This window comes from Cyprinus carpio, chromosome A7 (genome assembly GCF_018340385.1).
Source record: "Cyprinus carpio isolate SPL01 chromosome A7, ASM1834038v1, whole genome shotgun sequence".
Classification (NCBI taxonomy): domain Eukaryota; kingdom Metazoa; phylum Chordata; class Actinopteri; order Cypriniformes; family Cyprinidae; genus Cyprinus; species Cyprinus carpio.
Genome location: NC_056578.1, coordinates 7,581,564 through 7,605,760, shown reverse-complemented (window position 1 = coordinate 7,605,760; position 24,197 = coordinate 7,581,564). Strand labels below are relative to the sequence as shown.

The 24,197-nt window shown below is 33.6% G+C and overlaps 1 protein-coding gene across 1 annotated transcript in view; it reads left to right on the top strand.

Annotated features, from left to right (window-relative positions):
* LOC109087591 (leucine-rich repeat serine/threonine-protein kinase 1-like) overlaps positions 1-24,197 on the top strand; it is an 82,569-nt gene that overhangs the window by 9,234 nt on the left and 49,138 nt on the right. Inside the window, exons 3-16 of the mRNA XM_042761332.1 lie at positions 2,340-2,506; positions 10,343-10,514; positions 11,077-11,256; positions 11,803-11,951; positions 14,422-14,648; positions 14,817-14,944; positions 16,636-16,799; positions 17,057-17,194; positions 19,120-19,232; positions 20,520-20,618; positions 20,879-20,892; positions 21,674-21,689; positions 21,888-21,956; positions 23,630-23,751. Coding sequence (XP_042617266.1) covers positions 2,340-2,506; positions 10,343-10,514; positions 11,077-11,256; positions 11,803-11,951; positions 14,422-14,648; positions 14,817-14,944; positions 16,636-16,799; positions 17,057-17,194; positions 19,120-19,232; positions 20,520-20,618; positions 20,879-20,892; positions 21,674-21,689; positions 21,888-21,956; positions 23,630-23,751 — 1,758 coding nt within the window. The remainder of the gene's footprint in view (positions 1-2,339; positions 2,507-10,342; positions 10,515-11,076; positions 11,257-11,802; positions 11,952-14,421; positions 14,649-14,816; positions 14,945-16,635; positions 16,800-17,056; positions 17,195-19,119; positions 19,233-20,519; positions 20,619-20,878; positions 20,893-21,673; positions 21,690-21,887; positions 21,957-23,629; positions 23,752-24,197) is intronic.

The following is a 24,197-nucleotide window of genomic DNA, read 5'->3' as shown; positions in this document are numbered from 1 at the left end:
CAGAATGAGAGTCCAAACAGCTGATAAAAACATCACAATAATCCACGCCACTCCAGTCCATCAGTTAATATCATGTGAAGTGAAAAGCTGTGTGTTTGTGAGAAACGAATCCATGATTAAGGCATTTTTAACTTCAAACTGTTGCTTCCAGCTAAAATACAAGTCCATAATCCATAATATTGCTAAGCAATCAAACTGACCAACTCTAACACAGTTTTTGATTTCATATTATTAGCAAAATCATTGCAAATGTATTGTGAATCTTCATAATATCGCTCAGCCCAATGTTGACAGTGACTGTGATTTTTATCTTTTATTTTCATCTTTATAGTCAGAGTTTCAGAGTAGAGAGACACATTACTGAATGAACATGCCAGAAGAGATAACACCATTTTCTCGTGCATGATCTGGAATCTCTACGCACTGAAAGTTTGATTTGAATAGATAAAAAGCTGTTATATGTACAGCTGCTATGGTCTGTTGATTAGAAGAAGTCCACTGAAAGTCAATAACATCCAGAGAAACTCCAGAGTCTCTGAGTCTGGAACAACACACACAAACATTATTTTATATAGCCCGTGTTTGATTTAGTAATTACCAGTTTTTTTAATGTATTTATAGTCTACAATTCTCCCATTTGATCTTTTTCTGATGCATTTTGCAGTTTTAAAGTTACAGAATGTGCCTTAAAGTTATAGTGAAAATTCTCTTATTTACTGACCCTCTAGTTGTCCCAAACTTGCATGAGTTATTTTTAAGAATACTGGTGGCCAAACTTCTATTGGATTCCATAGTATGTCATTGGCTACTGGCAACTGTTTAAATGAGTAAATGATGACAGGATTTTCATTTTTGGATGAACTATCCATTTAACGCGCATTCACACTGACAGTGACACATTTATTTTAATAGAGAGTTAGCGATTTGAAGCGACTCAAGCAACTTTGGTGATGAAACAAACCTTGATCCGTATTTATGATTATCTCTCCTTCACATTAGGAGCATCTTAAAATCTAGGTTTTCAGCTGTGTTAGGTTTCAGAGCTGTTGTCTTGGCTTTGGTTTTCCTCCAGATTGATTTGGTCTGGACTGGACGTGAGCTGAGCCTGTATTGATGCAGGCTGGATGTCTAATGGTTACCCTCCCTCAGGCTTTCTCCAGCCGCTCATCAGAAAAAAGTTCTCAATTATTCATATGAGCCTCTTCTATTAAAGCGGACAGCCATACTGGCACTTACCCGCAGCTGTGGCTCCTTTACTTCGGAGCAGACCTGCTGTTAATGGAGCAGTGTCTGCCGACGGCCACATTTGCCAGATAAATGTTAAAGGGCTAGATGCAGTAATGTGAATAATAGAAGGGAGTGATTGATTTGACCTTCACTGCCCTCTTGGATTGGTATCATGACACTCCCACATACCGTAGTCTGGCCACTGATCTACACAGAGCAATTACAACTCATGATGTGCTCTTTAAATAATCACACAGACTAATCAAGTTTGCCCTAAAATGATCATTCGGTCTCAGTCACTCACCCTCATGTCATTTTAATTCTAACGCCACCATAAAACCACCAAAAAAAACCTCATGCTGTTGGAATTATACCTGTCACTTTATTCATATTTAGCTGTATTTTTAGAATAAACTTAGTGGACGTGTGCTTAATGCATGAACATTTTTTTTAGCATCATCAGGATTTTTAGCCTTTATGTTTTAGAAATTGTAATTTTTTATTTGACAGTTTTTGAGTAGATTTAATCACCCTTTCACCTTTACGAGTTCGTTTTAAATGGTCTTGCAGTGTGGCAAATGCATTTTTCAAAGTACAAATATTATATTTAGTCTGTAAAATAATATTAGGTGACAAAACTGCATGCATAATTAAAAAAGAATTATCAAAATGCCACATAAAAAAGTGTTGCATGTCAACTTCCCAAAAAATATTTCATGCAAATTACAGTACCAGCATACATGCCTTTTTTATTTGTAGTGTGTTTTGTATCCAGATTGTTTGTGTGTGTGCTTTTAGACATGTTTGAATCTGCAGCGGTAGTGCGTGAGTATCACTATCCATTCAGTCTCCCCAGATCTTCCCGATTTCACTCCCACCCCTCAGTAGGTGCTCTTTACATCAAAGGTGAACATGGAAGAGCGCAGCTCCACAAATACACACGCACCAGTCCGGGGGGAGAGGCATGTGAATTCTTTATGAGGCTGACCTGATTCCCGGCTGCTCCTGTATCTGGGGCTCATTTCCCATCGTGTCGTCTTCGTTTTAGCATGAAGTTGGTTCTCTTGTACTGAGTGTTTTGTTTGTTTCTGGTGGCTATGCCCCATTCGCAGGCGTTCCGGCAATGGGAGCCAAGCAGTCGGTGGTTGGCAGCGTTTCCTTGAATCATTCGTCCACTCTGAAGAACATCCAAGAGGCCTATACGAACGGCGAGGACCAGAGGGCACGCGAGCTAATCCGGCTTTGCTGCGAGAATAACGGCGGCGTGGGACCGGATGGGGTGAGTTTGATTATTCGCTTACTTTATAATCTCATTTTTGACTGAACATTCACATAAGCACTCAAGTGAAGCGGGTGCATTGTGCATGCAGTTCACCTGCTGAAGGACCAGCATATGTTGTGTTTTGGAAGCTGCTATGGTGGTTTGGCAGCAGACAGGCTTTTTGTGTGGCATCATCAAAACATTTCTCAGTCCTGTCCAGAGCATAATGGCCAGGTGGGCATCCCATAATGCATTACTACAAGCTCTGTGAAAAAAAAGCATTCAAAATATATTATGATGCATGCAATATTGAAAAGTATTGCTGAAAATAGTTAAATGTAATTTGCTGCTTTTGTAAAACTCTTCAAAATGAGAATTGAAATACAATATCGAACCAGTTTTGGTTACACAGTGTAAGTGGCAACATACACACTGTAAAGTTTCAGTGTCAACCGCATTTAAATACAGGAGTGAATTCCCTAAATTAAGGTTGTGTGTGTGTGTGCAGAACAGAATACGACTTATTTAAGTCTAATTAATTTGTCTGTCTTGTATAACCCATGTAAAGTTACCTCTTTGGGGCATTACTTTTTTTGGGGGGCATGGATTGTGTGACTCTCCTTGAGTTTATCTCTATTTCTCAACACCAAGCTTAAACTACATATCAGTCATTTATGCAACACGTCGCATTTTTGCATTATTGGCTTATATGTTAAATAAAGCATATCAGTTTAAGCATGTCAAGTCACCTGTAACCGCGGTTGTTGACTCGTCTCTCTTCAAGATGCAGTGCCATAATGGAAGTCTTGCGTGCACAAGATGAATATTGGTGAATCCGATATTACAAAACTGATATCCGATGATGGAAAAATGCTTAAATATCGGAAAAAATATAGGTGAAACCAAATATCGGTCATACTCTAATTTGGATTTAAGTTTTCTGTAGGCTTGTTCTTATTTGCTGTTTTTTATAGCGAGATCTGGCAACATGAATGAGTCAAGACTTCCCTGTCATTTCCTGCACCGCAACTCTGATATGCATTTAAATACGACATTAACAACTAGTTGATAGTTTGGTTCCGTAGAATTTCTATAAATGAGGTTGCTAATACCTGCATTTTCAGGAGTTAATTTGGTTGTAGAATGCAGTTGTCACTTCTGTAAATTACTGAAGTGTCTGTGTAGAGAACAGGATTCAGCAATAAAAGCTGAATTGACATCTGAATTTATCTTGTGCATGTGGCCAGTAAGTAGTCTATTAGCAGACACTATTATACTTTTTCCCCCCTCATTTTAACGGTAAAAGACTGTAAAAATCCTATGATTAAAACTGTCAATTGGTTAACAGTAATTTTCTGTAAACTGTAATAGATCTAATCGTACATATCATGTAAATTTAAAATTTTACAGTTTTTGGAAGTGAAAAACAAGAAGTCAACTTAGAGTTTACCAGTGTTTGTATTTGTTTGTATGACACCATGTCTACTAGGGCTGTGCGATATGACGATTTTTGATCGTGGATGATAAAAATGTCTCCACGATCTGCTTTTGAAGAAATATCGTAGTATCGTGCTACAGCGCACATTCTATCAGTTGCAGTTCTGGCGCCTCCGTCATATACTGTACAATTCCACATGCATTCAGAGCAGTGTTAACTCAGCAGTAGAGTTACTCTCACAGGAGTTACGCTCTCATTATTTGCATGTACTTTTAAATGTTTCATTCGTGCGCTGGTCTGACCTGTGCTTTTTCTGAACGCCGAATACACCCGGAGCGTGCGCACTAAAGCCTGTCAAACAGCGCCTGATTATTGAACTAAGTTATCTTTTGCGCTAATACTGTCAAAACACACAAGGTTTACATGTAGATGCAGTTGGTTATGTCTAAATTGAAAGTAAACAGTTGAGAGAAAAACGTATGCATGCCTGTATATTAGATGTGTGCAGGTCTTAAAGAGACAGTAGGACTAATAAACATGCAGTCGACTGTCATTAGGGATAGTTCACCCTAAAATTTAATTTCTGTCATTATTTACTCACTGTCACGTTGTCCCAAACCTGTATCAATTTGTTTCTTGTGCTGAACACAAAAGATGGTGTTTCGAAGAATGTGGGTAACCAAACAGTTGCTGATCCACATTGAATTTGATCGTAGCAAAAAATACTCTGGAAGTCACTGTGGACCAGCAACTGTTTGGTTTTCCACGTTCCTCAGAATAGCGTATATGTTCAGCAGAAGAAAGAAACTCATTCAGGTTTAAAACAGCTTGTTTTAAATGGTGGTATAAAAATAAAACACTATGACAGAATTGACAGACAGCTGACAGTATTTGTTTTTTTGGGTGAACTATTTCTTTAATATTAATAAAACAACAAAACACAGAGAAAAATCACTCACTGCTCTAGTAATCAGTTTATATAGCATTTTATTTTTATATGTATTCATTCAATTCCTTAAATGCTCTTGCTAAATACACCTTTAGTACCTGAAAATAAAGCACTGTTTGTTTTATTTGTATATTATATGTAGTTGTAATGTGTATCTTTGTCATTCTTTTATCTTTGTAATTAAAACTAAGAACAAAGATTTTTATTTTCACCCTCTTTGGCCTAAAAATCTGCCATTCTTTTTTTTTGTTAGCTTGAAAGGCTTTGTCTTTATAATAGGGAAATGAGTTTGGCTGTAATGCTCAGACAACTTGCAAAATAGTAAAACCAACATGACAGAGAGTTGTGATAAAAATCGTGAATTGTAATATTTCTAAAGAAATCGTGATATGGTATTTTTTCCATATCGACAACCCCTAATGTGCACCTTTTATATATTAGTATTTACCTCCGCTTAAAAGCTATTTGTGATTGAAAATTAATCGTGTGACTTTCTTTTTACCACCTGTGTTTTTAAGGTGGTTGTCCATATAATATAAAGGTTTTTGTAAAGGTTATTATAAAGGTCAATCTGTAAAATGTAACATTTTGCGACCAATTTTTTTTTTTTTACAGTAAAGTTCTGGCAACCACAGCTGCCATTTTTATTTTGCTGTGTATTTCACATAGAGTTGCTTGTTAATTGTAAATGGTTGCCAGGTTGGTGCTTCGTTGTAAAGAAGCACCTGTGCACTTAGAAATGCATTAACACACAGTTCACAACAAGTTCCTCTTGCTCCAACAATAGATCATGCTACTGGTGACAGCGAAATCATGGGTTTTGAACTGATAAATTTGAACTAATGAAATGTGCACCTTAAATATAATAAAAGTTGCTTTGAAAAGTGAAAAGTGTCAAATATAAATGTAAATATTGTGATGCCAAAGTCATAGGATTCAATTACCAGGGAATGCACGAACTGATAAAGTGCATCTTCCATGTGCATGAATATAAATGTAAGTTGCATAATTTGAGGTACAGTATCAGCTTGAAGCTAACAGTGTACAGTAAGTTATGCACCAAAGTTTAAAGGGAAGATGATGTCTTGAAGAACGCGGCTAACCAAGCACTTGCTGGCAGCCATTGAAGTCAATGGAAACAGTCAACTGTTTGATTTCCAACATTCTTCAAGATATCATCTTTTATGTGCGACACAGGAAAGAAAACTCCAAACAGTTTTGGTACAACCTGAGAGTGAGTAAATGATAACAAAATTTTCATTTTTGTGTGAACCATACCTTAAATACTAAGGATTAGGGTTTTTGTTCTAATGATTAACCCTTAGAATGAGCAATAGTCAAGTATCCGGTTTGGCCTAGTATAAGATTGCAGGAGCTTTTCTGATCTGCATCAGCAGGGGAAATGTGTGCTGAAAGCATGCTTGTGAAACCCTTGATACTTCTCACGTTCACACACAATACTGCTAAAGGGAAGACAGAGCCTTTTAACAAATATTGAATATCGCAGCTTTTTTCTCACTTGCTTCTCTCAGTTTTCACCTTCATGTTTGATGTGTGAAAAATGCAGTGCATGCATTAATTATTTGCTTTCAATACAGTAGAAACCCGTTATAGACCTGCCACAGACTCAGAACACTACAATGGCTTGTGTTTACAGTCTGTAATGCTGATAAGCAGCGGTATTCTGTTATGGCTGTAACATTTGGCCTGTAAATCTTTTCTAGTGGTCTGTATGGACGTAACATTGAATATAAAACTAAAAAAACAGCAACAAAACCAGCTTGGATCATTTGAATATGATGAGGCTTAGCTGTATCGTAAATCATTTCTTCTAAACAACAGTACTTCCTCCTGTCACAGCTTAATATGCAGAAATAACATAAACCATTTGTATGTTTATTTCCCTGTTGTGTAAACACTGTGACACTGATCGGTTTGTTTGAACCACCTGAATATGTTAAGTTTTGGCTTATCCAATGGCGTGAGTTTAAGGCGGGACTATCTGTTTATCCGACCAATGGCAGACAAGGGGAATGTTTGGATTTAAAACTGTCATTATGTTGGTTCCTATGGTTTTAATTGTTGCCAACCATTGAGAAAACCTTAACAAACACCTTGCTAGCAATCCGAAGACATTTGCAAAAGCATATTAGAATGTTTTCTGAAGGGTCATGTGACTCTGAAGACTGCGGTAATGATGCTGAAAATTCAGCTTTGCGTCACAGGAATGAATTACATTTTAAAATATACTCAAATACAAAAATGCTTTTTAAATTCTATTAATATTTTACATTTTTTTGGGCTGTATTTAAGATAAAATAAATGCAGCTTTGATGAGCATAAGAGACTTCTTTCAAAAACATAAAAAATATCCCATTTATGCAAGGCAGAAAGATTAATTATAAGGCATGTTTGTTTGTTAAAAAGAGTTTGTTCACAGTAAGGTGATTACAGATGACATGACAGCGTGTGGTCAGCGCGTGTGCAGAGATATTCCTCTGTAAATACTGTTACAGGTCTCTAATGAGGTCAGGAGTGATTGATGATGTGACTGTAATGGCTCCTAACCGGCCATCAGTTAACAAACCCACATCTGATCCTCTGCTCCTGCTTCCACACTCATCACATTAGTCCCGTTCAGTCGCTGCTCAGTGGCCTCTGAGATTAGAAATGTGTGCAAATATTATATTTCAGATATTTCTGAGTGCTACTGTAAAACACGTGGGCTACATTCAGAATGAAGTACTGCATACTGAGCAGTGTACACTTTTTATTTTTATTTTTTATATTATGTTAAACGTTGTCACATGTTTTTTTTTTAACTGGTTAATTCAGAAATTGACATACATAAAATGGTTATTTATTTTTATTTATTTAGCAGACATCTTTCCAAAGCAACTTAAAAATGAAGAATACATAAAACTAAGTTCATCAAATAATGGATTAAAATATTAAGATTAAAATATTAAAATAAATTGCACTTGATGTAACTTATGGATTATTCATCACACAAAGTATAGAAGGTCAAGTTATTTATTTTATTTAGATATTTTTATTTATATGTAAATAAAAGTGTTAATTTTAAAATTATATTCATTATATTTTATATATTTATTTTCATGCTTTATATGTGATATTTTCATTATGTATTTTAGAGCTGCTCCCCAATAGTTGACTAAACACCAGAAGATGCTTAGTCGACAAAATTTTGTTTTTATTTTTGCTCAGATAAGAGTAATACATCATTCAAAACTGTCAAGGGTCTGCTTTTATTTGTATACACTCAGATATCAAGAAGACATTGTGCTTTTGTAAAATAAAGAAAACAAACCAGACTTTCTGCTATCTCGGTCTCCGTGCACTGGAGCGCGGCGAAACTCAGCATATAGGCGAAATGCAAATAATCTCTGATTGTGCATTTCTCTCTAAAGGTGCGTCCACTGTACTGTGGAGATGACGAGTCAACATCCACTGTATCTTTGCAGCTGACACACTGACTGAGGAAACACTAGTTTATTAATAAATAAGTAAAATATTTTCTCGCTGTTTTTCCCCACACATTCATAGACTTTACTTTTTGCCGGTGATTTGTGGCAAGGTTTATTTCTGCGTTCGAGTGCAGAATAGGCTATATATATATTAAAAGCTCATTATGGTTTAGTTCCCTGCACCTAGTATATATTTAATTAATATAAATGTGTGGTTAGTCGACTACCTTTAACAGCCCTAATGTATTTATTATCTTTGCATTTCGCATACTTTTGCATATTTCCTTCTTTTTAAAGCTTTAAATAGAATTTGATATCAGTACCGTGATACTTGTTTGAAAAGCTGCTTTGAAACGGTGTACTTTTTGTAAACACTGTGTAAAAGTAACTGTATTGTAATAAAAATATGCATTCTGCATACAGTTTGCAACCTGCAGAAATAGCAGTAGTATAGCCTTGAACTTACTTCTAACCCCGATTCAGAGACTCAGTGGAAAAAAAGGATGATTTTAGTGTCTGTAGGCCACAGCACAAGAATGAGGAAGTGCATACTCACATTTAAATTTGGTTTTGAGCCAATGTAACATTCACAACAGCTGTTTTGTCTTAAATTGAATTGTAATTTGGAAGTGAATGACTATATTTAAAATATAATACTAGCATATGCCTCTTACTATAACCAACTGCATTTGTCTAAATATACAGTGTGCATCCAGAGCGAACTTTAATGAAAACAGTATCCCCCAATGCAGTGCTCGACATGAGCTTTCATTTCCAGTGTAACAAATGAATCAATGAAGCATGTTTGTTCTATTTTGGAAGCATAACTTTGGACTGTTAAAAGGTAAAGTAATTTGACACAGAAGAGGATGAAAAAATTCAATTTTGAAAGTCATAACTGAACATCACTTGCTGAATATATAATGAGGTCATGTGACCTTACTGTAGCATACTACGGTTTAAAATGCTGTTTCACAAAGTAGTTGAAAACAAAGCAGTAATCATTGTGTTGGAATTCCTTTCTCAACGTAAACGCCAGGTTCATTATGGACAACATGAATTTAAATGTAAACATTAATCAAATATTCTCACAGTGCATCTACACTACAGTTTTTAGCTTTAATTATATTTTTTAGCTATGCACTAAATAACTAATATGCTACCATTGAAATGTTTGGGATCAGTAAGATTTATTTTAATATTAGAATTTTTTTTATTAATACTTTTGTTCGTCAAAATAAAATATAAATCGATCAAAAGTGAAAGTAAAATTTTTTGAAATGTTGCAATAGGATTTTTTTGAATAAATGATTTTTTTTTTTTAAATAGAATTTATTTCCAGAAAAATATGAAGCAGCTCAACTGTTTTCAACATTGATAATATTTATAAATGTTTCTTGAGCAGCAAATCAGCATATTAGAATGATTTTTGAAGGGTCATGTGACACTGAAGACTGGAGTAATGATGCTGAAAATTCAGCTTTGATCACAGGAATAAATTACAGTTTTACAATATATTGTAATAGAAATAATTTATTTTAAATTGTAATAATTTTTCACTATTTCTCTGTTTTTACTGTATTTTTGATCAAATAAATGCAGGGTTGGTGAGCAAAAGAGACTTCTTTTAAAAACATTAAAAAATCGAATCTTTTCATTCCGTGGAATGTCATTTGAGAAGGTCAAATACTGCCACCTAGTGTTGATTTCTCTGTAACCAGACGTGTGGTTTCACACAATCCACAGATTTCCCAGTATTTGGAACAAACAAGCCTGCAGAAGTGCAAATATATTATAATAAAGTTTTTTCCCACCTTGTTTTTCATTGCAATGTCAGGTAGAAACCTGCCATGCCATATATTTCCTGTAAATATTAACAAATCTAGCATCTGCTTTGATTAAGGAGAATTGATATTACAGGCTGATTTAAACTGCTTTAACTCTTTTCCTGAAGACAGTCGTTGTGTTTGTGTGTGTAGGTGCAGCTCCTGTGTTTGGCGGCTCACAACGGTGACTTGGACAGCGTTCGGTTCTTGCTGCAGGAGGCACGAGTTACAGTTCCACAGGAGCCCAGCAAAGAAAACCCTGCCGTCTTAGCAGCACATCACGGACATCAGCTGTTGGTCCGAGAGCTGCTGGACTCCATACCACGTGAGCGCAAACCAAAATCCACTTTCCTTAAAGTCAGCGTGCAGTCAAAATGAACCATATTTACATTCTTACCAGCATAGTTCAAAATTTAATTTGCATAAAAGTTAGTGTAGATGAGAAATGTAGCATTGCATCACTCGCTCACCAGTGGATCCTCTGCAGTGAATGGGTGCCGTCAGAATGAGAGTCCAAACAGCTGATAAAAACATCACAATAATCCACAAGTCATCCACACCGCTTTGTTTTTATCAACTGTTAGGACTCTCATTCTGACGGCACCCATTCACTGCAGAGGATCTATTGCAGAGCAAGTGATGCAATGCTACGTTTCTCCAAATCTGATGAAGAAACAAACTCATCTACATCTTGGATGGCCTGAGGAAGTGCACATTTTCAGCAAATTTTCAAGTGTTCCTTTAATGCGTATTCCAGGTCTTATTAGACATGATTCACTGGTGCATGTTATTCCAGAGACCAAAAACTGTGTTTGTCAGTTGTATATTTCAATATGTTAAAATATAGTAATTTTCTCCACTTCTGAAACAACTCTCTTTTTGGTTAGGTCCGTGTGTCCGTAAGGATCTGCTGAACTGGATGTTGGCTACGGCGTGTCAGCAGGGTCATGTAGAGGTGGTGAAGCTGCTGGTTCACACGTACAATGCTGACACTGAGGACTGCGCTGTTCATTCAGGAGAGTTTGCCATCATCAGTGGTTTGCCGCTGTACGCCGCGGCTCAGGCAGGTACTGTAGGCTTCTGCTCATCACATACTTCTCATTATTACTGCAGAGAAGGTCTGTTAAACTATAAGGCAATATTGCATGACATTTGGGAAGGACTAAATATGTATTCACACCAGGAGCAAATATTGGCAGAGGGTATGAATACTTATGAATCGATTCTCTTCAGGGCTCATTCACACCTATTTCATTTCAATTAATTTCATTTAATTTCATTTCCTAGTTCCCAATTTTGGAAACCCTGGTCTAGTGTTATTGAATTTGTTAAAAGTGATGGATGTGATTTGGTTCGACCAGTAATGAGGACATTATTAACTCATAATTTTTTGGATTTTTCTGTCAGGGACTGAACTAGTTATGCTTTATCATCCTGAAGTGTACACTGGTCCTGAAAAGTGAAAGCAGGGGAATTTTGATCAGGTTTTCCCGCTTTGCTCCAGCACACACATGCACTTCCTCCCCGGCCCTCACTTCCTCTTTCAGCGCGGAGGTGTGGAGAAACAAAGTGAAAGCTCTTCCTGCTCTAACTGAAGCTGGTTTTCTCCTCAGCAAACAAGGAGGTGGCGTGTTTTCTGCTGGACAATGGAGCCGGTTTCTCCTCGTACACGCTGATGGATCACGCAGACTTCAGCAGGCAGCTGCTCAGACAGCGCCACCTGCAGGACAAAGACGCGCCTGCAGACGGGACGCTGATGCAGGTGAGACTCACCCCGCTGCATTGTTTTAAGACCAGCACTAGGCTCGTGAACAATGCTCCGGCTTCATTTTACGGAAGTTTTAGCGTCAGTCCTAGTTCCTCTTTATAAATGTATTCAGGACTAGACTTCATACCTGTGCATAAACACTGACAAATAACATCAAAATCATAGTAAAAGGAGAATAATGTGTATTAGAGGAGCTGGTGTGCTGATCCTGTGGTGTAAATTATTGATTTTTAAAACTTAATAACATTAATAAAAGGAGTTAAATTGAACTAAATTCATGCAATTAGATCCTCAGTTCATTTGAGCTTATAAACACCAGCAGTGTTGGGGAAAGTTACTTTTAAAAGTAATGCATTACAATATTGTGTTACTTCCTAAAAAAGTAACTAATTACATTACTTTTTATTGAAAGTAATGCATTACATTACTTTTGTGTTACTTTTTAAATCAGGGCTGGGCTCGCTTGTTTGCTTATAATATAAATAATTAGATTTCTGACAAATGTAAAAGCCCTTTTACACCAAAATGTAAATTCACGTCTGTACAGTAGAACACAGAAGAAGTTCAACACTCTTCAGCAATAAAAGAAGAAGTGTAATTTTTGCTTAGTTTGGTTGAATTGGATCATCGAAGGTCAGCAGCAAATTGGTTAACAAAAATGGGAATCAAATCATAAAGGATATTTGTATTATTTAACATATTTAATTATTGCAGCTTTGAGTCATCATAATCAGAATTTTTTTTTTTTTTTTTTTTTTTTTTTAGGGAGTACGTGAGATGAATTAATGCATGTTCACATCTATTCTCGAACTAAATTAAGATGTTACTCCTGATTTCTCTCAACATGGAGACAGGAGAGCTTTCAATCAGTAAATGGGAAAAAAGTAACTGGCGTTACTTATTTGAAAAAGTAACTCAAGATATTTTCTTGTAAATTAAAAAGTAACACGTAACTTTACTAGTTACTTGGAAAAAGAGTGATCTGATTACGTAACCTTGCTTTACCTCGCATTACTTGTAATGCGTTACCCCTAACACTGAACACCAGCATGTGGAAAAAATTATGCAAGAAGTGTATGTTTAAATGAAGTCTAGCCACCGGATGCTTCACATCCTCCTGGAAAGTTCCTGCGTTCGAGTTTGGAATTTTTACATTGACTCTTTACAAACACAAAGATTTTTAGCACTAGTACAACAATATTTTCTTGTTGTGCATAGTTATTAACTTTATTATCTTGGCTAAACTTAATATTTATAAGTAAACGTTTATGCTTTTAAACAGTTTGAAAACTTTTTCTCAAAAATCATTCAGATTTTTATTTTTAGATACTTAAATTGTTTCTGAATTGCTACATAATCTTTCATACAGATGATACAATGGAATGAATATTTATTATATTATATTATTCTGTACTAGTAATTACATATGTACGTGTTATTCTGTATGTTTTAATTTTATCATTTTTATAAATTTTATATTATTATATATTATTATTCTGTACTAGTAATTATATATATATATATATATATATATATATATATATATATATATATATATATATATATATATATACGTGTTATTCTGTATTTTTTATGAATTATATATTATATTATATTATTATTCTGTATTATTTTCTTATTTTTATTCATTATTATATTATACTATTATATTATGTTATATTATATTATATTATTCTGTACTAGTAATTATATATGCATGTTATTCTGTATTTTTATTTTTATAATTTTTATTAATTATATATTATATTATCTGTATTTATTTTTTAATTTTTTTATTAATTTATTATTTTTCTTATTTTTATGAATTATTATATTATATTATTCTGTACTAGTAACTTTATATATATATGTGTGTGTGTGTGTGTGTGTGTGTGTGTGTGTGTGTGTGTGTGTATGTATATATATATATATATGTATGTTATTCTGTAATTTTTATTAATTATATATTATATATTATTCTGTATTTATTTTTATTATTTTATTAATTCATTATTATATTATATTATTCTGTACTAGTAATTATATATATGTATGTGTTATTCTGTATTTTTTATTTTTTTATTTTTTATTAATTATATTAGACTATATTTTATTATTCTGTATTTATTATTTTTCTTATTTCTGTTAAATAATTATTATATTATATTATATTATATTATATTATATTATATTATATTATATTATATTATATTATATTATATTATTCTGTACTAGTAAATATATATGTGTGGATTCTGTTTTTTTATTTTTATAATTTTTTTTTATAATGAGATTAGATTAGATTCCTCTTTATCATTGCTGTACAATTTAGTGTTTAAACATTTTGTGTCATGTCAGCATTTACAGTAGTGATCAACACTAATGTTTGTCTATAAGGATTCTTTAATCATCACATCTTTAACTCTTATGTCAGTAAATCAGTTCCGCTGTTCCTCGTCCACAGGCTGTGCATGTTGACTGGTCCGGACTGAAGCTGCCCTGGTTGGATCTGGACTGGTTCATGGACGTGTCGTCTCGGATCACGGTTCTGGATCTGTCTCGTAACTGTCTGAGCTCGCTGCCGTCTGTGGTGCCCTGGGGTCTGATTCATCTGCACTCGCTCAACCTGTGCCACAATCAGCTGCGAGAGCTGCCCACCCCAACCTCATCGCAGGAGATCATCTGCAGCCGGTCCGTAACGCCTCCACACACCTTTCACAATCCTTCTGACAGTTCACATGCCACACAGATATAATCAGGTTCATAAAACGTGAAAAAAATCTGTAGAGCCTGTCAGGGCGATTACTCATGGCGTTCGTCTCTCGCTGATATGTCATTTTTTGTCTGTGTTTTCTGTAGATTGTCCCATGTGAATGTGTGTGAGAATGAGCTGGAGTGTCTTCCTGTCGGTCTGCTTCATCTCGGCCAGTTGAAAAGGATTTATGCAGCCAGAAACAAACTCATCAGCCTCTTCAACATCCCCAACGGTACAATGTACATGTGTACACACACACACACACACACACACACACACACACACACACACACACACACACTCTGTCAGCTCCTCACATCCTTCCACTAGGGGAGGATCTTTGCATAAAGGATAAAGACAGTGTTTTCTTTACTGTGGCATCAGCTCTAAGTTTCACAGCAGTGCTCCCGCTCTCCATCCTCTCAGTGACAATGAATTGATTCGTCACACTGGGACTGTACTTTACATTAAAACATAGGTTTAACTGAGATTATTTTCCTTTCATCAGGCTTTTAGTGATTGAAGTCTTTTAAGATAAGTGTGGCTTAAGTGTCCAAACAATAGAATAATTTTATATCTATTATTTTACTGTTTAAAACTAACCTCAGAACCAAAATGTCTTTTATGTGAAACGTTTTGCTTTATGACACACTAGCTTCAATATTTTATTTCTTAATTATATTTTTACTTGGTAGTTGGAGAAATTGATATATAAAACACCAAATAAATGCAAAATGTAAAAAATTTAAACACCATTTTGCTAATTGTTTTATTTATTATTATACACGTGCCGCTTTAAAAACAGCATGTTATTTTAATGAAAACATGGATTATTTGTACTTTTAAATGTTTTTTTTTTTTACACCCACTTTGCATTTGAAATACTAAAGGCAAAAAAAAGATTAAATCTAAAAAAAAAAAAGATATAAGTATTGTATATTTTAAAATCTCTCTGTGTGTGTGTGTGTGTGTGTGTGTGTGTTTGTGTGTGGGTGTCTGTGTGTGTGTTTGTGTGTGTGTTTGTGTGCGTGTGTTTGTGTGTGTGTTTGTGTTTGTGTGAGTGTGTTTGTGTTTGTGTGTGTGTGTGTGTTTGTGTGTGTGTGTTTGTGTGTGGGTGTCTGTGTGTGCGTGTGTTTGTGGTGTGTGTGTGTGTGGTGTGTGTGGTGTGTGTGCATGTGTTTGTGTGTTTGTGTGTGTGGGTGTCTGTTTGTGTGTGTGGGTGTCTGTGTGTGTGTTTGTGTGTGTTTGTGTTTGTGTGTGTGGGTGTCTGTGTGTGTGTTTGTGTGCGTGTGTTTGTGTGTGTGGGTGTCTGTGTGTGTGTTTGTGTGCGTGTGTTTTGTGTGTGTGGGTGTCTGTGTGTGTGTTTGTGTGCGTGTGTTTGTGTGTGTGTGTGTTTGTGTCTATATATGTGTGTTTGGGTGGTTGGTTTTCTGTGTGTGTGTGTGTGTGTGTGTTTGTGAGTGTCTGTGTGTGTGTGTTTGTGTGTGTGGGTGTCTGTGTGTGTGTGTGTGGGTGTCTATGTGTGTGTGTGTGTGTGTCTATATGTGTGTGTTTGGGTGGTTGGGTGTATAAATGTTGTAAAAATGTAAAACATTAAGATAAATGTTTTATAAAACAAAACAAAAAAAGTGAAGCATTCCGAAAACATAATAAATATATAAAAAAATACATATAAAATAACATATATCTTTATTTTGGGCCTCTGTAGTAAACACTTGATTTTGCTCTGTTATTTTATGTTTTATGCAGTAAATACAGCAAGTACGCTTGCTTTGTTCCTCTTTTATTTGTCACTTTAGATAAAGGCATCTGCTTAATGTGTACATGTAAAGACCGGTTGTTGAGCATCTGGTGATTTAAAAGTGGCTATCATCACAGATCTGTATTAACATGACAGCGCTAACAGCCGGCTTTCTGCTGCAGGCACGAACTGGATCGGCCTCCGTAAGCTGCAGGAGCTGGACGTGTCCGACAACAGCCTGACGGACCTGCCCTCCTCCATCCTGCACTGCCTGAAGGCCCTCAGCTCTCTCAACATCAGCAGAAACAAGCTCGGCAGCTTCCCCGACCCCTGGGCCTGTCCTCTGGTGGGTCACGTCCTTCATGTCATCACACGCGTTCAGTGCTGACCTCTGGCCTCCATAATAAACATACACTTGAATGAAAGGTCATAAACAAAGCATATTATACATGAAACATTATGATGCCTCTACAAGACAAATATGCATCAGTTTAATCTGAAGTGATTTTGGGTTAAATGAATGCCCTTTTTATGCATTATCAGTGAATTGCTTGGTATGTTTTGTCAACATATGATGATTATCAGGGATAATTTTCCCCACAGAAAATCTGCAAAGCTTCAAACAACCAGATCGAGTTTCTTCCTGACACTATCTCCATCTTCTGGAAGACTCATCTGATGGAGGTGGACATCTCCGAGAACGTCCTGAAGGAGCTGCCCTCGTACATATTTGAGCTCGAGGTAAGGAAATGTGCTGAAATCGCAAGAATTAAAATAAGATACAACATTTTAACTAAAGAAATTACACATGTGTCTGGGTGTTGTACTTTATAGTGTTGATTATTTTTCTTTCCCGAAATGGCCAATTATTTTTCTCAATCTTCTCAATGTTGTTATTTTCATTAATTGCATTACTGTAATAAAGACATTTTTATTTTATTTTAATTTAATTAAAAAAATTTAATGAAAAAATAAACAATTATTTTAATTTAAATAAAGGTTTTATTAAAAAATCAGCATAAAAATACTTTCAATTTTAATAGATTTATCTTATTTTTTGCATCGTCATCATGGGAGTTTACAGGAGGAAATGTTTAAATCACAAGAAATTAAATAAGATATAATATTTTGACCAAAGAAAAATAATTGTGCTATATGTTGTACTTTAAAGGTTTTTTTTCTTAATGTCCATTATTCTTAATAATCTGAATGTCATTATTCTCATTAATTGCATTACTGTAATAAAGAAAATATATATTTTTTTATTTTGTTAAAAAATTAAAAAATAAAAATGTAATAATAATAAAAAACATTTGATTTAAATAAAGGTTTTAATAATAAATAAATAAATAAATATATATATATATATATATATATATATATATATATATATATTAAATCAACATAAAAATACTTGAAATTTTAATTAATGTATCTTATTTTTTGCATTGTCATCATGGGAGTTTACAGGAGGAAATATGCGGAAATCACAATTAATAAAATAAGATATGATATTTTGACCAAAGAAAAATAATTATGCATGAGTCTATATGTTGTACTTTTAAAGTTTTATTTTTTCTTAATGCACATTATTCTCAATAATCTGAATGTCATTATTCTCATTAATCACATTGCTGTAATAAATGTATTATTTTTATTTTTATAATAATTAATTTTTATAATTAAAATATAAACAATTATATAAAACAGTTATCATTTAAATATATTTTTATATGGAATGGTATATTTGAACTAGCAGCACTCAGTCCAGCAGTTTCATATAGTCTTGAGCTCCTGGTGGCGCTGTCCTCACAGTAAACGTCACCTGTATCTCCTCATGATTGACACCACTGAATCAGGGAAAAGCCTTCAGACTTAATCATAATAGCTTTTTACACAAATAAGCCTGAAGGGCTCCGAGTGTTTACAGACATACAGCAGAGCAGCGCAGACGGGATTTTATAGTTGTTGAGTTTTCATGAACTTCATTGTCAGTTTCACAAGTTAACTGGCAAGATGTCAACACAAAGCCAATGGCAGAGAGAGAAATAGAGATTGCAAACTAAAAAAAAGAAAGCATAAGAAGGGAAAAGGAGTTTCATCATTTAAAATTCAATTTAATGCTTGAACAGTTTGACTTGAAAATCTGTGCTCTTTTAAACAGCAGATATTTACGTCTGTGAGTGAAGGCGATGATTACACCAGGAAGAACGAGTCAAAACTGACAATGTTATTTTATTTTATTTTATTTTTTTATTTTATTTTTTGCTTTTTCTTTACTTTATTTTATTTAGTTTTATTTTATTTTTAATTATTTAACTTTATTATTTTGTTGTTGGATTTATTTTATTTTATCTTATTTTGTTTTATTTTATTATATATTTTTTTACTTTATTATTATTTTAATTAAGTTTTTATTTTTAATTTTATTTGTAGTCATTTAAACAAAAAATATTTACCTGAAATCCATTGTAGAAAACTAAACCTGCATATGTCTTTTAACAGTGAAGCAATAAAACTCTTCACATAACAGATAAATGCCTCATTTGTGCTAATAACAGTAATAAGTCCACACTTGTGGAATGACTTAAAGTAGCAGTGCAGGTGTGTGTGTGTGTGTGTGTGTGTGTGTGTGTGTGGCACTGAGATCACTGTGTGTGTTTTAGGCCATCGTCTCTCTGAAGTTGTGTGGGAACCAAATCTCCACTCTGCCCTCTCCAAACAAATGGAAATGCTCTTGTCTGCGAACACTAGACCTGTCCAGAAACCAACTGGGGAAGTAGGTCAAACACACACACACACACACATACACACGCAAATGTATATGTATACACACACACATAAATGTATTTGTATACACACACACACACATATAAATGTACACACACACACACACACACACACACTCAAGTGTAAATGAGTGTGTGTATATATATATATATATATATATATATATATATATATATATATATATATATATACTATATATATATACACATACACATACACACACACACACACACACACAGAAAGGCTCTGTTCCAAAACCTAGGGTGTCTACATAGGCCGAATTTAATGCATCTTAAGCACACTCCAAATCTGAAGGCTGTTCGTTATTATGCCTTCTACAGAAACCTCTTTTGGGTAATGCTAACCATCTGAAACTCTAATAAGCATAAAGTCAAACAGTCATTTTTTAAAATGCATTGAACTATTGCTAGATACTTTTTTTCTGTATTTTGCACATTATGTATAAAGAGATTGCCTTCTCTGCAAAGGATACATGTGATGCTGCTTTATCATTTGTATGCATAACACTATTTACCTTATTTTAGTTTAGTTAAGTTTAGTTTATTTTTAAGTTTTTTTTTATTCCTACGTTGTTGTTGTTATTATCATTTATAATAATAATAATAATTAGTTTACTATTGTGTTGTTTTATTATTAATAATAATTTTATTTTGTTTGTATTCATATTATATTTTTAATATTTTAATAATTAGTTAATTGTATTATTATTATTATTATTATTATTATTATTTATGTTTTTATTTTATTTTTTTGTTATTTTATTATTGCATTTTTATTTTATTTATTTTTTATCATTGATGTTATATTATTATGTTAGTCTTTTACAGATTATTTTTTTATTTTATTTTTTGTTGTTATTTCCTTGTTTTGTGTTTTGTTTTCTTTTGGACAGTGCTAATACTGAGAAACTCAAATTACCATAGAAACGGGTAAAATAGTCAATTTTAGGTACATGGCTAGATATATTTTCTGTGTTGTGTATATAATGCATTATGGAATTGCTTTCTTAGCAAAGAATACATGTTATGCTGTCTTGTAATTTGTCTAAAAACATATCTTAGAAAGCAGCATAATTATGTTGCCTACATTTTGGAACATATTTTTAGGGAGTGCATCTATGACGCCTTAAAATGGCATGCGTCTTTGCTCTTCTAGTTCGCTAGTACATCATCACGGTGCTTGTGGTTGTATATAGAGATTGTGAATGACAGACTGTGAAGATCTGAAATCGAATGCTCTCTGAATGTTATTTTAGGACGGGAGAGCCGACCAAAACCCGGAAGCTGGCCTTCTTGACTACATGGCACAGACGAGACCCAGAGCCAGGTACAGCACACTCAAACACTGCGGTCACGTTGCCATGACACGTCAGTTTCACTCTGTAATTACCAAACTCACCACAGAGAAAGCAGAGTAATATCACCGTGGTAACCATGTTCTGTTGAGACTGTGACAAGTGTGTGGATTGTTTTAATAATGGCATCAGAATCTAAACTAAAACCCTTTCAGACAGATCCAAAAGTCTGACTCATATTAGACTTTTAAGTGCTTTTAGGCAATAAGGCATTTTTGCTCGTGATTCAACAAAATGTACAAATGCATATTTTTACTCAGCAGAGATGCATTACGTTAATCAGGAAAGACTAAATAATATAATATAATGTGTTCTTTTGGACTTCTTTCCATTTAAGAATCCTGAACAAAATTGTATCAAAGCTGTCAGCAAATCAGCATATTAGAATGATTTCTGAAGATCATGTGACACTGAAGACTGGAATAATGATGCTGAAAATCAGCTTTGCATCACAGGAATAAATTACATTTTACAATTTTAAATTGTAATAATATTTCACAGTATTTCTGTTTTTACTGTATTGTTGATCAAATGCAGCCTTGGTGAGCTGAAAATACTTCCAAAAAAAATAAAAAAAATACTAATCACAAAAAACTTCAACTTATTATTATTATTTTTTTTATTATTATTCAATTATTTTTATTTTTTTATTGTAGTCTGTATATATTATTATATATATATATATATCTATATATATATATATATATATGTGTTTGTGTGTGTGTGTGTAATATTTGTGTCTGTGTGTGTATGTTTTCTTTTGGAAAATGCTAATGCTGTGAAACTCTAATAAGCATAGAAATAGATAAAGTAGAGGGAAACTAATCCATTATAGGTTCAGATGCTTTTTCTTTTTTTGTGCATATTATGCATTATGGGATTGCCTTCTCTGCAAAGATTTTATATTATATATTATATCCTTTTTATCAGTTGATGGATGCAAAATAAATATATAATGAAGTATTTTTGTTAAATATTAATGCGGAACTGCTCTGATGGCCGTGCAGCTATGGACACGTATCTAGTGTCTCGTAGTAGGCCTACATTAGAGTTAGAAGTATTACTGCTGCAGTCCTATGTGATCATCCATTAGTCGCCAGAGGTTTTAATTCTATGTTTTGTGGTTTTGATGAGGTTCTCATCTCCTCTGGCTCTCTCTTGGCCTGGCCTCCTGCTCCTCGGCTCGCTCTTGCAGTTTAGTGTCCCATTCTCACGTTTCCTGTAATCCCTGAGAGCGGGAATTGCTCTTGGGAGTTCTCCTTCCGGCAGTGACAACCAGCTGGAGTGTGTGCCTGCCCCGTCAGAGCTGTGTGCTCTAAGAACCTCTCCGAAACTCTAATCCTTCCAAGTGAGTGGCCGACAGTGGATCGATGCGCAGACTGGGATCATAGAGGGTGAAATGGAGTTCTGTCCCTTCATTTTTTGTTGGATCCACTTTATGTACACCATCTGTCTTGAGGAATACCTAGATTGTGTGATTGGGGAGAGCATAGGGTCGCAGCAGGTAAATCAGATATTATTTTTGATATAAACAACTTAATAATTTCTAATTTTATTCTAATTTCAAAATCACAAATAAATGACTAAAAAAAATAAAAAAATATAAAAAAATATAAAACATACAAAAAAACAAAAAAAATAAAAAAACTTAAAAATAAGAAATAAAAATGAAAACTGAAAATATATAAAAAATTTAAAAACATATAAAAATATATAAAATATATCACCCCCCCCTTGCAAAAACAATATTAATTAAAATCACTCTCCGTGCTTTTAAAATACAATTGTTTATTTTTTAATAAGAAAGATTTCTGAAGATCATGTGACACTGAAGACTGGAGTAATGATGCTGAAAATTTTTCAGCTTTACATCACAGGAAATAAAATAAATGTTCATTAATTAAAAAAATTAAAATATTAAAAAAAAATTATTTGAAATTTTAGTAATATAAAAATATAAAAAATTTAATCAAATTACTAAAATAAATGTTCATTAATTTGAATGATTTTATATATTTTTATAATGTATAATGTCATTTATGAAAACCAGTATGACAATCATGCATTCTGACAAGCTCAGTAAAAATTATTTTAAAGAGAAATAAAAATTATAAATCGTTATTTATATATCATTCTTATTTGAACTAAAAATATAAAGTCTTAAAAATAGCACAATAATTTAAGATCAGTTGAGTATTTTAATTAAAATAAAAATTAAAATGTCAAAAGTACTGTACATATCAAAATTACTAAAACTTAAAATTAAAATAAAAATGGATTTTTTTTTAAATCAAATCACTATTTCTTCTCACATAATATAATCTCACCTCAAATTAATATTTACATGTTCATGTATTAATTTATAATGTATAATGAAATTTATTAAAGACAAGAAAACAATCCCATAATGCACTGTGATAAATGCAAGGTAAAAAAAAGCAGAAAGAAATAAAAAAAATAATATAAAAATAAATTATAATAATATAATTAAACTAATTAATTAAAAATTATGAAAAAAATACAAATAATAAATAATAAATAAATTATGAAAAATAATAAATTATTCAATATTTCTGTGTTTTGTTTAATAGCAATAAATCTAAGTAACATGTTAATTAAAAGCCAAAACCCAAGTAACATTTAAAATGCAAGTCAAGTCTCCTGTGTGTTTTAAGTGAGGAAGGCTATTTGTATAATGCACAGAGCCTTACAGTTCAGTCACTTAAGAGGTTAAAATTGGGTTAAACAGCAAGGCATCGCTCTAGGTTTTGGCCCAGAGCCCACAGTTAGTGATTCAGGGTATTCACTGTGTGGGTGAAAGTCAAGAGTTGTAATATGCAAGAGCCCACAGTTAGTGATTCAGGGTATTCACTGTGTGGGTGAAAGTCAAGAGTTGTAATATGCAGTATCAAAAAGTGCTTGTTCATCTCTTCTGCTTCCTGCTTGAGAAACTCACAGGGTGTAATGATGCTTTGTTTAGACGTTTGTAGCTTTGATTTGAATCCTTTCTGTTTCTGCAGTAATCCAGGTATCCAGGAACTTCCTATTGAGCTCGGGCAGCTCTCTAATCTCTGGCAGCTGGACATCGAAGACTTGAACATCACCAACATCCCCGCAGACGTCAGTGTGGGGGGCCGTCTTCTTCGTGCCGTGGTGGGTGGGGGGGGCAGATGGTGCGACACTCGTGTCTACTAACTGACAAGATTGCATTTCAGTAACACATACAAGATTATGCAATAATATCTCATCTCTCATGAATATCATAAATTTGAGCTTGAGTCTTGGATCAGTATAAAGAAAGAAAGAAAGAAAGAAAGAAAAAAAATAAATAAATAAATATATATTTTTTTTATTTTTTATTTTTTTTTTTAAATCAATATTTTTTGTTTTTTTTAAAAATCAAATAAGCTGGACTAAAACACAAAAGAAAAAAAAAAAAAAATATACCAATTAACAGTTATAAGAATAAAAAAAAAAAATATTCTTTATGTTGAAGGACTAAAATTACTAATTGAAATAAATTTAATAACATATGAAGCAATATAAAGAAAAATGTATCCTAAATCCTATAATTATTAA